This window comes from Girardinichthys multiradiatus, chromosome 21 (assembly GCF_021462225.1).
Source record: "Girardinichthys multiradiatus isolate DD_20200921_A chromosome 21, DD_fGirMul_XY1, whole genome shotgun sequence".
Lineage (NCBI taxonomy): Eukaryota > Metazoa > Chordata > Actinopteri > Cyprinodontiformes > Goodeidae > Girardinichthys > Girardinichthys multiradiatus.
The window spans coordinates 34,763,835-34,778,538 of NC_061813.1; the positions used below are offsets into that span (position 1 = coordinate 34,763,835).

At 40.1% G+C, this 14,704-nt stretch overlaps 1 protein-coding gene across 5 annotated transcripts in view; it reads left to right on the plus strand.

Annotated features, from left to right (window-relative positions):
* Positions 1–14,704, plus strand: part of dpp6a (dipeptidyl-peptidase 6a) — a 383,254-nt gene that overhangs the window by 321,015 nt on the left and 47,535 nt on the right. For all 5 annotated transcript variants that reach the window (XM_047349742.1, XM_047349744.1, XM_047349746.1 and 2 more), the window contains one exon: positions 3,131–3,251. In XM_047349742.1, the coding sequence (XP_047205698.1) occupies positions 3,131–3,251 (121 nt within the window). The remainder of the gene's footprint in view (positions 1–3,130; positions 3,252–14,704) is intronic.

Genomic DNA, 14,704 nt, shown 5'->3' on the forward strand with positions numbered 1-14,704 from the left:
ATCTGCCGGAGCCTTAATGAGCTTCAGCGTTCTGGTTTACAGGGCAGTCAGAATGTAAGTGATTACACCCTGAAGCGAAATGCAATTAATTACCCGTTATCTGATCGGAGGATTAATTAACTTGCTAGCTAGATTGGTGTGGCCTCAAGTTTAGCTTCATCGTTCATTCTGTGGTCTCACTTCTAGCAGCAGAGTTGTGTTAGCAGGAAGTAGAGTCTCCAGAGTCTCTGAAGGTTCCCTAGTCCTCCATGGAGGATCTGGAATTACAGGGAGAGATGTCCCTTAGCTTAAACAATGCCACACGAACATGGGGCCAAAAACAAATTGTGGTCAAATGTTGACTCTAATTATTGTAAATCAGTCCACCTGTTATTCTGTTCCCAAATCCCTCATCTACTTGATTGAGCCTCCTTTTATTTGATTAGTTACAGTGCTGTTACATATAAACACAGCTGTAGAGCCTCACATCAGGCTATTTGTTAGGCTAAAAACGATCATGTAATCTGAAAATTCCTAGCTCAAAGATTTTTTTTACAGTTCTTTTACCATGAAACGTAAATCCCCCTGTAAATGTCTTTCTTTTCGCTCTCTGTAGGTGGCTAATCTTCCACATGGAGCTGATTTTCTTTCACTAGTAGGGATACTTACAGAGCCCTCAGGAGGCTTGATGCTTGTATTGCATTTCAGAGATGAACAAGAGGGCATGGAACTGCAACACAGGCATTTTTCCAAATTACTTTCCTCACACAGTTTCTGTTTATTACAATAGAAATAACTGTGATTTACATCATCAAATCATATTACTGCCACGCTTTTTAAATATCAGTTAAACAAGGCTTGCTGTGCGTCACAGAGGATACACTCCAGCTGGCTTTGTGCAGGGTACCTAAAGCTGTTTTAAAGTCATTTCTGTCCACTGACCACCTTGTATCTGTAAATCTGTCTGGTGTAAATGCAAAAACACATTTCTTATGCTGTTGATCACTAGCTTTGATTGCCAGCTCTGCTAAATGGAAGATGCCATCATTAGTCAGAAGTCTGTAGGACCTGTGCTACTAGGGGTAAAAATGTTACAACCTTTGGAACAACTTTAGTGTGCAAAAAAGTAGAGTCTGTTATGCACTTAAATGTTTTGTTTAAGTTGAAATATTATCTAATCATAGTATAAAAGTTTTGAACACTGTACTGAACAAAACATCATGAATAGTAGTGAATTTAAGCTGTTTTTACAAAAGAAATCTATATTTAAGACAAGCATGTTGTGCTGCCGTTTTCAGCCTGTTTACTCTCATACCTTTTAATCAAATCCAGCCAACCAATTTTCTTCATAAATTACACAATTAAAAATAAAGACCCGTGCATTATTTATTTTTAGTAAGGGACAAGGTTGTGGAGCAGAATTAGTAAAACTATAATAAGAGCTTTGACTTCTCACAGAGCACTGTTCAAACCATCATCTGAAAAAGGAAAGACTATGGTACAACTGTAAATCCTACCAAGACATGGCCTTCATCCTACACTGACAGGTGAGGCCAGAAAAAGCCCGTTAATCAAAACCAGTAGCCAAGAAGCATGTGGTAAGTCTGAGGGAACTGCAGAGATCCACATCTTCGGTTGACAGGACAAGTATTAGTTGTGCATTCCACATATCTGGAATCCATGGATGAGTAGATAGATTGCTGAATACTTTCTCAAAGGCAAAAGAATAGTCCTGTGCAGTCTGCCACTAGCCATCTTCGGGACACAGCGTACCAGAGACTTAAATTGAACCTTTTGGCCTATATGCAGATTGCTAAACTCTAACCCATCAACATGCAATAGTAACGTGTTTAAAAAATGGGCAAAAGGTGCAGGAAAGACTTTAATAAAAATAAAATCATGAAAATTAAAGCTGACTCCAAATTATATTTGCTAAACAAACAGTAGGCGATTTGCAACAACACATCTAAAGGTATACAAAAATAAAACTGTCCAGGTACGCAGGAGGCTTACACCTATAAAGCATAGTAATGGAAGACAGCGAGGTAATGCTGTTACAGCTGTTTTAGTTTCAGTTGCAGAGGGGATATTTTCCATCATCCAAACAAATTCTCCTCTTTCTTCAAAATGTTTTTTGCTCCAGATATCCTCAGAGCAGATTTTCACCTTCCCTCAGAGAACAAGGCCAGGTCTTCTCTCTTTGTTGTGGCCTAGATTGGCTTCCATACAGAGACTCGGTGTGCATTGGAGTGTCACCAAAGCACATGAGGCCCACAGCTTGCGCCTCCTCAAGAGAAACTAATTGTGGCAGAATTTTTTTTTTCCTTTTAAAGATGCAGCATTTGCTGAAGAAATTTAAGTGGCTAATTTTTCACCATGCATACTAAATGTCAAACTGCTCAGACACAGCGTAGCGAGAGGATAAGTTGCTGAAATCCTTTTTTTTTTTTTTTTATTCTTTAGAAGGAACAAAATTAGAAGAGACAACAGAGGACTGAAACAGAAGTGGATTTCCTGCTGTGCAAAGCTTCATCATTCAGACTGCACAAACTGAATAGTTGTTTGAGAATCTCTCTCAAACTGATCCCAACCTACTTGCTCAAGGCCAAGATATTTAATGCCTAACATACTAAATTAGTTATTTTCTGTAACAACCCAGCATTGACTTCCAAGCTGCATGTTACAGCAGCAACATATTAAAATTATTGCCCGAAGAGCAGCCTTGCCTTACTGTGTTTACTGTAAGGTTCTGATGGTCCATTATTCTCTTTAATGACTGAATTGACCTTCAGTTATTTTGAAAGCCCCGCATATTGTAAGAAGTTAGTCAAAGTCAAAATTTCATTCCCCAGGATTTGTGCTTTAGCAGACTTGCAATTTCTTCACATTTAATCAAAAGTACTGTTCTTTTCTTATCAAAACACCTTCTATGTATTTTTATATTGTCACAATGTCGTGATACTGACCTTGTATGTTTCCAGTTGCTATGTCCAAATTGGACTTCAGTGTAGGCTAATTTTTAGTTTTATAAAAAACCTTACATTAGAGGGAGGAATTGTTCAAATCACACATTGTCACTTCAAGATGATGGATGCTTTTTACTAGTTGGTTGACATCAATTTGATCATATGTTTCTTTTTATCCCATAAAGATATTTATTTTTGAGAACAACATCTACTATCGGTCTAAGGTGGAGAGCCGTTCTATTCGTCTGGTGTCAACTGGCAAGGAAGGCGTCATCTTCAATGGACTCAGTGATTGGCTGTATGAAGGTGTGCTATAAAATATTTTGACATTAAGTTCGATGTTTTGTAAAAGATTAATTTTATTTCTTTGGTTAAAAAAATGTTTTGGAAGCTTGAACATGAGAGACGCTATGTCTTCATTTATTTGTTAAAAATAAATCTTATGTTATTGTATTGCACTCTCTTCACAGGGAGAAAAAGTCCAAAATGCACATTTAGGTAATTACTTCACTAGATCCGTTCTGTGGATTATGTATTTCTTGGACTATTTTAATGTCAATCTTTTTATGTTATTGGAAAAACAAAATGAATATAGTGATATTTAAATCTGAAAAAATCTATCTGGGGTTAACTGGTTTATACCAAGTTAGGCTAACAGATGTTAGCAGTGGTTTTGTATTTAATGTATAGATTGACAGTATTCATCTACTTCTCAAAAGTGAAGTAATAAAATTCCTTGTAAAACTAAGTTAAACGCCCTTTTTGCGTATCTTCTGAGTAGTAATATTTAGAGATGGGAAATGGCCATATTGGGTCAACTTCATGTTTTGTATCAAGCTAAGCTAACCACCGTTAGCCAGGTCTGTATATCATCTGTATATCTGTGTATTTCCTTGTAAAAATATATTTTTTAAAAACCTGTTTGATTTTTCCTCATGTCCTGGGAACTCTTATAGGTCAAAGTAGCCCAATGAGGTTAACTTTGATTTATATCAAGCTAAGCTAACAATGCTAGCTGTGACCTTATTTCTACTCTAATGGTTGACATTTGTCATCAACTCTTTAAAACACAAGTGTTACATAAACATGTAGAAATTACAATAAACGTAAACTGCTTTCTGTACTTTTTCCTTCTGCCTTACTGCAATGCAGAGATGAAAATAGTCATATGGGGCTACCTCCATGTTTAATACAAGCTATCCACCTTAGCCATGCTAGCCATGATTGACCGTTTTTATATACTGCTGGAAAACGTTTGTAAATATTCTTGTAAAATTGCAAAAAAAGACTTTTTATAAATAAATAATATGCAGGCAGGTAGAAATATTCAAACACTAAATGAGTTATTCCCTAATTTAAGCCCATTTTCTGCATAGAAAAAGTTACATAGCGAGCTTGGTTATCCACCATTAGCTACAAGCTTATATGTTCTGACATTTTGTTTCTACCCCTTAAAAGTGAAACATGGAAAAATGGAATATTAACAATAAAGGTGCTTTTGCCCTTGTCCAAGGTGAAATTTAGAATTATAAAATGACCATGTATATGGCTAGCTCTGTTTTATAACAAACTGACATTTGCATCTATTTCTTATAAAAAGAATGAGTTATTCTCCTTGAAAAATTAAACATGTACACTAAAGGGCTTTTCATACTCCCTTCTCCTTATGCCCTGACATGTTTTATTAGCAATAAGCAACAAAATGAGTATAAAGTGTCTGTAGCCGCACTAATATTTCTGACATTTAGCTCTTAATTTCCTGTAAGCAAAACAAAATAAAAAATTTAATTTTTCTCTGGTTTACACAGCCTGGGAAATGAATGAATGTTGTACGTCAGCTATTTCAATTCAATTCAATTCAAAAATACTTTATTAATCCCAAAGGGAAATTAAATGTTGTTATAGCTCATATTATGAAGGTCTCCTCAAAGAGCCGTTGTAGATGCTGATGGCTGTGGGCAGGAAGGATCTCCTGTAGCGCTCTGTCTTACAGCAGATCTGAACAAGCCTCTGACTGAAGACACTCTGTTGTTGTAGGACAGTCTCATGAAGAGAATGCTCCGTGTTCTCCATAATGTTCTTCATTTTATGAAGAATCCGTCTTTCCACAATGATCTCCAGAGGTTCCAGAGGCGTCCTCAGAACAGAGCCATCCTTCTTTATCAGCTTGTTGAGCTTTTTTAAGTCCCTGGCTCTGATGCTGCTTCCCCAGCAGATGATGGCAGAAGAGATCACACTTTCCACAACAGACTTATAGAAGATATGCAGCATGTTGCTGCAAACACCAAAAGACCTAAGCTTCCTCAAGAAGTACAGTCTGCTCTGTCCCTTCTTGTAGATGGCTTCACAGTTGCATCTCCACTCTAGTCTGTTGTCCAGGTGAACACCGAGGTATTTATACTCCTCCACCACCTCCACTTCTTCTCCCATGATAGAAATAGTTTTTGACTTATTCCTGTTTCTCTTAAAATCTACAATCATCTCCTTTGTTTTAGTCACGTTCAAAATGAGATGATTGTTTCCACACCATGCCACAAAGCGGTCCACCACCTTCCTGTACTCAGCTTCTTGTTCATCTCTGATCCACCCCACGACTGCAGAATCATCCGAGTATTTGTGCAGATGACAGGAGTCTGTCTTGTACTGGAAGTCTGAGGTGTACAGAGTGAAAAGGAATGGTGACAGTACAGTCCCCTGTGGTGCTCGTGTACTGCTGACTACCTGGTTAGACTCACAACCCTTCAGTCTCACAAACTGTGGTCTGTTTGTCAGGTAGTCTTTGATCCAGGAGATTGTTGAGGCCTCCACCTGAGTCTTCTGGAGTTTCCGACAAAGCAAATCAGGTTGGATTGTATTAAATGCACTGGAGAAATCAAAGAACATGATCCTCACAGTGCTACTGGCTTTGTCCAGATGACAGTGGGTTTGTTGAAGCAGGTGTATGATGGCATCTTCAACTCCAACTCCACAGCGATAAGCAAACTGAAGGGGGTCCTGATGGTTTACTGTTTGCTTACTCAGGTGGGCCAACAGGAGTCTCTCTAGGACCTTCATGATGTGGGATGTCAGGGCAATAGGTCTATAGTCATTGAGGACTGATGGGTGAGTTTTCTTTGGTACTGGAACAAGACAGGAGGTCTTCCACAACACCGGAACCTTCTTCTGGGCCAGGCTAAGGTTGAAGAGGTGCTGCAGAATCCCACAGAGCTGCTCTGCACAGGCCTTCAGGACTCTAGGGCTGACATGATCTGGACCTGCTGCCTTATTCCTATTCAGTCTCTCCAGTTGTCTCTTCACCTGACTTCTTGAGACACACAGGTGGAAGGGGAAAGCAAAGGAAGTATCAGCATCTTCTGATATGGTTGAAGGCAAACATGTAGAAGCAGAAGGGTCTAGGGCTGAGGTGGAAGATAAAAAATGTGAGGTGTTACTGGACAGCTGTGGGTCCTGTAGGTCAAAGGAAGATGGAATGTCTGTTTGGCTGTGAGCAGGAGAGGAGGATCCGAAACTTGTTTCTGAACTTAACCTGTTGAAGAATGTGTTCAGTTCATTGGCTCTGTCCAGACCTCCATCGGTCTGATCATCCTTCTGCTTGAAGCCTGTGATTTTCTTCATCCCTGTCCACACATCTCTAATATTGTTTTGCTGGAGCTTGCTCTCCAGCTTCTCCTTGTACACCTCCTTGCTGTCTCTTATCTTGACTTTAAGTTTCTTCTGTATAATCCTCATTAATTCTCTGTTTCCCTCTCTGAAGGCTCTTTTTTTCTTGTTAAGCAGGTCCTTCAGGTCACTGGTGATCCAAGGTTTGTTATTGGGGAAGCATCTCACAGTTCTGGTGGGGATGATGTTATCCACACAGAAGTTTATATAGTCGGTTACACACTCAGTCATGACATTGATGTCCTCTCCATGTGGCTGGCACAGTGCGTCCCAGTCTGTACCATCAAAGCAACCTTGCAGAGCTTCTTCAGCTTCATGTGACCATGTTCTCACAGTCCTCTTTATTACAGGTTGCCTCTGAACAAGGGGCTTATATTTTGAGCAGAGAAAAACAAGATTGTGATCTGATTTGCCTAGAGGAGGTCTTGCTGTAGAGATGTATGAGTCCTTGACATTTGCATAAAACAAATCCAATGTTTTGTTTTCTCTGGTAGAGCAGCTGACAAACTGTTGAAATGTTGGAAGTGTAGCAGAGAGTGAAGCATGGTTAAAATCACCAGAAATTGCCACAAAAGCATTGGGGTTTTGTGTCTGTAGCTTAGCAACAACTGAGCTGATGGCATCACATGCAGTGTCAGCAACAGCGGAAGGTGGAACGTAAACTGTTGCCAAAATAACACTGGTGAACTCTCTGGGTAAATAATATGGACGAAAACTTACTGCCAACAGTTCAATATCTGGACTGCAGAGATGACACTTCACAGTAACATGTCCTGGATTACACCATCTGTTGTTCACAAGTACTGCCAGTCCACCTCCTTTACATTTGCCGCTCCTCTTTAAATCTCTGTCTGCTCGTATGGTTAAAAAGCCCGGCAGAGCAGAGAGACGCTGGAGTCGGGGATATGATCCTGCAGCCATGTCTCAGTAAAACACATAATACTGCATGCCCGGTACTCTGGCTGGGTCCTTTGTAGGGCTTGGAGTTCATCCAACTTGTTTCCCAACGATCTCACATTGCCCATCAAAATCGACGGAAGAGATAGTTTGAACTTCCTCCTTCTCTCTCTTCTCTTAGCTCCTGCTCTGCATCCACGTCGTCTCCTTTTCAACTCATCAGGGTTTGCAGTAATTTAGTAGATGTGTGTGCCAGTTCATTGTGGTACAGATGTCACAGTGTTCTTGAAGCGTCACCACCACCAATCCAAGCTCACCTGCTTGCTTCAACATATAAACTGGAATGGGGGACTGAGTTAGCATTCAGCTAATGAATTTCTTTCTGCCACGCTCAGAGCACACAGCAGATACAGAGAATGAGAAATGGGGACCAGCAAGCAAATAGATGTTGTGATAGAAATACGTGATGCGACAGGAAGCCAAGTTTTCAATGCTGCAGAAACACTGAGTAATTCAAATAGCTGCTGCTTCGTAATGTATATAGAGGCACTTCAGGGGGACCTCTGAGGATTCAGAAAAATTGTAAAACCACCTGAGCATCAGGATAAGGCCTGTAAAGCTTTCTGTTTATATATGATGCTGTCCACCTGCAACATTAATCAGTATTGGAATCCTTATCCATCCTTGATGTTATTTTTCTTCCTTTCCTGACATTTAAACATTAATAAGAGCCGTACAAAAACATTTAACCTTGTGATTCCTATGTATGGACTCCTAAAAGCCCAGCTATTTACACTCATTATGTATTAATGATTATATCTTTGACTCTGAGATAAAACACATCTTCCACTTTAATACAGTCTGTTAAATGTTAATGTCTTAGCATAGTCTATAAAATAATGTATAGCTAATTGTTAATCACAAGTTAAATATTAAATTTTTAGGTTTAAATGAGAGGCATTTATGGTTTTAAACTAAAATTGGATGATACCTCTAGCTCAAATTTAAAAATGATCTTCATTAGGTTTGAGGAATCTTTCTTCCGATCTGTTATGTTGAGAAAGTGTCATGAAAATTATTGTGAACTGGGAAACCTATTACTGAATAATTAATCTGAATTTAAGCATTGCAATGGAAGTGGGATTCTTCATCTATTAAATAAGAGTTTGCTTAAAGGATTGGAACCATAATTCCACTAAGAAAATGTTTTATGACATGAAATCTGTGTGTGTGTCTGTGAAAGTGTGGTCCGGATTCAAAGTAGTTAGACAGGAAATGGGCAGAGAGAGGAAGACGGCAAAGATCCCAGAGTCTGGATCATTTTTTTGTATCTTATCGACCTCCAAACGGCTGCGCCCAGTACTAGCAGCCTCCGCACATAAGGTGCCTTGACACTGGTAACTGTCTAATGCGAAGCTCAGTTTTGGACTTTTGCTGATAAAATCATATGCAAATTGGTCAAATGATCTAGATGAGTAATTTACTGTCAATGAGGCTGCCGTCAGCGATATGCAGTGAAAATCATATATAGTTACTACACATAGAGTGAAATATTTCAAGCCTTTATTTCTTGTAATTTTGATAATTAAGGTTTACAGATCATGAAAACCCAAGATTTATTGTCTCAGAAAATTAGAATATCACATAAGATCAATAATAAAAAGATATTTAAAACAGTAATGTCAGGCTTCTGGAAAGTATGTTCATTTCCATGCAGTCACTGCTTGGTTGGGGCTCCTTTTGCATGAACTACTGCATCTATGCAGCGTGGCATGGAGACAATCAGCCGGTGGTTCTGCTTAGATGTAATGGAAGCCAAGGTTGCTCTGACAGTGGCCTTCAGGTAATCTGCATTGTTAAGTCGAGTGTCTCTCGTCTTCCTCTTGACAATACTACATAGATTCTGTATTGGGTTCTGGTCAGGCTGGTCAAGCACAGTAACACTATGATCATTGAACCTGCTTTTGGTACCTTTGGCAGTGCGGGCCGGTGCCAAGTCCTGCCAGAAAATGAAATCAGCATTTCTGTAACGTTTGTCAGCAGAAGGAAGCATGATGTGCTCTAAAATTTCCTGGAAGGTGGCTGCATTAACTGTGGACCTCAGAAAACCCAGTGGACCAACCTCAGCAGATGACATAACTGTTGAAACCTCAACATGGATTCTGTATCTCTCCACTCTTCCTCCAGACTCTGGGACCTGGATTTCCAGATGATATCCAAACTTTACTTTCATCCAAAAAGAAGGCTTTGGACCACTGAGCAACAGTCCAGTTCTTTTCTTGTTAGCCCAGGTAAGACACTTGTAGCTCATGTGAAGGATTCATCAGTGCGTGGCTGATCTTGATGCGCTGACTCCAGCATCAGTCCACTCCTTCTGAAGCTCTCCCTAATTCTTGAATGGTCAGTCAGTCATTTTCTACCGCTTATTCCATAGTGGGTCGCGGGGGAGCTGGTGCCTATCTCCAGCAGTCTATGGGCGAGAGGCAGGGTACACCCTGGACAGGTCGCCAGTCCATCTTTGGACTGTGGGAGGAAGCCGGAGTACCCGGTGAGAACCCACGCATGCACGGGGAGAACATGCAAACTCCATGCAGAAAGACCCCAGGCTGGGAATTGAACCCAGGACCTTCTTGCTGCAAGGCAACAGTGCTACCAACTACGCCACCGTGCAGCCTTCTTGAATGGTTTTTGCTTTAAAATCCTCTCAAGGCTGCGTTTATCTCTGTTGCTGGTACACCTTTTCCTACCACACTTTTTTCATCCACTCAACTTTCTGTGAGTGTGCTATAACTTTTTCACAATATTGCAATTTTTTGAGGCACTGACATTTGGATTTGGATCTATAAGCCATAATCATCAAATGAACAAGAAATGAAGGCTTTAAATAATTCACTCTCTGAAATAAATCTATATAATGAGTTTCACTTTCTGAAATGAGCAGTACTTGTATGTCTCATCAACACTTATGGAGGAACCTTACATGTCTAAAAGCCAAAAGTTCCTCACCAGAGGCTGATGCTGATAATTGGGTTTATTTTTTTATCTTTATAAATCAAGTGAAAGCCCCTTTTTCACATCTGTTTGAGAAAATACCTTTTCAAAAACTATATCTGTAAGCCTGTAAAAAGATTTGGCTTCTGCCCAGCAGTGATACAAGTGTCTGCAGGGGGAAGCATATTAACTGTGCCAGTTTCTGTGATGTTTACAATGACCAGTGAGACTGCAAGGTACAACATTTTCCATGGTAATGACTCAGGCTCTCCTCTGGCCAAGGTCAAGCTGAGGCTCGGTCTGCCGCCCTGTTGGAATGAGGACTTTAAGCTCTGCATGTCGCTCTGTGGCAGATTGGGTGCAGAGGGTCGAAAGACTGCCAAATAATTTCCTGGGCTCGGATATCCTCTTGGTTTGCAGTGTGGTTTTAATCCGTGAATGTGTGTTCGTGTGTTTGAAGTGTGTAGGGAAATAATGCAGGAAAATTAAAAGGAGTGAGGACACATTGAGGAGAGGTAGCATCTGTGTGTTACAGTCCAACACACCTCAGGTGTCCTGTCATCTGTCGGCTGTCTGATTACTGAGGCGGCAGTCATCCTGACACATCCTGCAGTGAGATGCGGCCACAGGAAACAGCTGTTTATTGGGCTCTGTCGTTCTGAGATAAAAACCCACTCGTGCTTTGATTCGGCTCTTTCTTGCCACATAGATGTTTGGCTAGATGGCTGTTTGCGTCGCGAGGCTCGTTCTCTGGGCTGTTTATCGCTCTGTTTGTGTCGGAGCCTGCAGGGCATGAAGTAACTGCATAATCAACACTTGTTTACGAAGGAGGGAAAGATTAACAAAAGGGAATGAAAACATGGATTTTTGTTTTTTTCTTTTTCAGTGGATAGGAGCCAGTTTGTTTTTTAATTATCAAAGGAAAGAAGGTGGATAGATTTTAGTTTTGGGCAAAATATGAAATGTTTTGATGTGTAAATGTTGGTAATTAGTGTTCAAGAAGCTTAAGGGATGCATGAAACGCTACTGATGTTACTAGTATGACAAAAATGTATTGATCGTTCTTACTGTCATCAATCATCTGCATTGTACAGTCATGCACAGTTAATGGCACAACTGGTAAAGATGTTTAAAAAAAAACCTTGAAACATACATACATTTTGTAGTAGCATATAATTTTTGAATAATCAAAAAGTACATTTATTTACTGGAGAGAAACACTGCTGATTGATTGATCGATCGATTGATTGGTTATTGGCACCCCAGCCAAACCTTTTGGATTTATTTATCAAATAAAGAAAACTGAAGAATTTCTGTACTTTAAACCATGATTTCCTGTTTCCCCGGGGTATAAATGTGGTGTAATATGACGTGACACACAGGCCTATTCTTCTTAGCCACTCTTTAAAATAGGAAAGACAAGAAAACATTCTGTCCACGTAATGCACTTGTAAGGCAGAAAATGGCTCCATGAAAATACCAAAACTTGTCCATATCTGCAGAGCAGTCATTAAAAATGGACAATCTGCAGGGCCTGCTGTTGGAGAACTGCAGAAAAGAGTAACCGCTTGGGGTTATCAGGTCGGTCGCCATAACAACCATTAGATGTTATATACATACCAACTGGTTGTTTGAGACGCAAGCTTGCCAGGAGAAAGCAGTTTCTTTCCTATCATGGAGTGTTTGGTAAACTCAAACTCATTGGAACCATATGCTTTGGTCAGATGAGACTGATTTGGAAACAGCAGATGAATAATCGGAAAAATCTCTCATGCCCACTGTAAAGTATGGTGGTGAATCTGTGATGCTGTGGGCCTATCTTGAAAAACCAACTTCGTCAATAAAGCTGGTTTCTTAGCACGTCAATGTTGTCTGTTTCTCTTTCGAAGCCCCTGGGAACCTTGTAAGGCTGCTTGGCGTCATGAACTCTCGGAAACACCAGGACATTTTAACTAAAATCTGACTTTGCAAATCATAATTTAAAAACAGCTTTTTGTGTTCACTCAGACTATTTTTGATGATCTGAAATATTTTAGTATGACAAAAAAAGTAACAAAAGAAATCTATAAGGGGGTAAATACTTTTCCACAGCACAGTTATGTATTTTTACTCCCTGTCTTACATTTGGGAAAACATTACTGTAGTTGTTTAAACTTCAATTATACGGCGTTATGTTCTGACTATAGGCTGACATGAATCCAGTGACAGTGATCTTTTTCTGACATGCCTTCTAATTAGTTTACACACCATCAAGGTAGCCTTAAAGCGACCTCTCTACTGTCATGTAACTGAGTTAAATTATGTTTCAGAATAAATTGACATAATTTGCTTAAACTTGACTACAGGATTGATGGACACCAGTATGTAGAAATTAAGAACAAAACAAGGCTTCTGTTCGATTACAAAAATATAGCATTAATATTTCTGTGCTTCACCGCTGCCCTCTGTTGGTCACATTCATGCCTATAAGCAACATTTCAAGTTTTCCCCTTATAACATGTGGCTAAATATGTTCAGGGCAAACTTTTGCACTAGTTGTTGATGGAACGTTGATTTTCCTGATCTCATCAGCTCATTCTGTTCGAGTCTGTCACCTTGCACTCATTATTTCCCACTGGCCACTCAACTCATTGCATCTCATGCATTAATAATGCGCTCCACTCAGTGCATAATGTAGTCTGCACGGCGAGGCAGAGAGCGAGTAAAGAGGAGATGAGCTCACCTTGGTGATAGTCTCAATGAGGCAGCTGTGAAAAAAGGAGACAGCCCCATTACTTAAGAGGGAAAATGAGAGTTGGCTCATTAAAAGTGTTTCTCTCACTGCTACCTGCTCTCTCCTTTCTTCTGCTCACACAGATCAGGATGCTTTGAGAAAGGTAACTGTGTTCTTCTTGACTAGCCAAGGTGACTGGGCGCCTGCCAGCTGAGTAAATTTGTCAGCCCGCTGCTTCCACTCCAGACGAAGCGCTTATAAAGTCCGCCGCTGGGGGAGACAGCCATGGGGGGGGGTGTTATACATATCTAAATTTGCAAAGGTATTGTAGCTCTGCTTTGTGTTGCACTTCGCTGCTCTGTACGCTATCAGGAAGTAAGATGCAATTAGATCCTGCTGAGCTCCGCCTGCAGGGTGTTCTTGGACTCACCGGGCCCTTTCTAGCTATCATTCCTTCACATGACACCTCCTCAAGGACGGCTGGTGTTTTATTTGGCTTTATAGTGTCCAGTGGGAACATTTTTTATTTGGTACGTACAGTGCCCTGCAAACATGTTCATATCCCTGAAATTTTTCTCAATTTGTCATGTTAAAATAAGAAAATCTAACTAACAAAAAGTAGTGCCAACTTTGTGATTTAATCTCTGTACAAATCCAGTTGTAAATCTGTGAACAAACGGCATCATGAAGACCAAAGGACACCGCAGACATGTCAGGGGAACGTTTTGGAGAAACTTAAAGTGGGTTTAGGTTATAAAACAAAGCCCCGAGGTTCAAACATCTCACAGAGCTCTGTTTAACCGATCAACTCAAAATGATGTGTATAGCACGTTTGCAGACCCATCAAGTGATGGCTGTCAATCTAAACTAACAGGCTTGGCAAGGAGAGCATTTATCGTTGAAGCAGCCAAGAGGCCCATGGAAACTCTGGACAAGTTCCAGAGACCAACGGCTAAGGTAGTAGAATCTATTGACTGAACAGTTATTAGTCATGCTCTCTACATGTGCAAAGCTGGTAGAGACATACCCCAAAAGACCTGGAGCTGTCATTACACTGAAGGATTGTTCTATAAATCTTTGACTTCAGGAGGCTGAATACATGTGCACGACACACTTTTCAGATTTTTCTTTGGGAAAATATCTGAAAAATCTTCATAAATTTACTTCTACTTAACAATATTGCAATATTTTGTGTCTGCCTATGACAAATTCCCCGAGTTACACCTGTGGTTTAGTGTTGTACGAATAATTTTGCACTCTACAGATATGCAGAAGAGCACCTGTCCTCCTCTGCTTCAGAGTAGAACCATAGGTGGAATTACTTTAAAGCCATTGTTGCTACAGAATTCGCAACAATCAATGTCAAGGCCAAGTTATAAGTTGTCAAAAAAGTTTCTTTTTTTATTAGTTCAAATGAGTCACCATTTGTGTGTGTGTTTGCAGTACAGATGAAGCATCCACATTCTTGTGATCCCGCATTGTTTCCGGTCAATTCAGC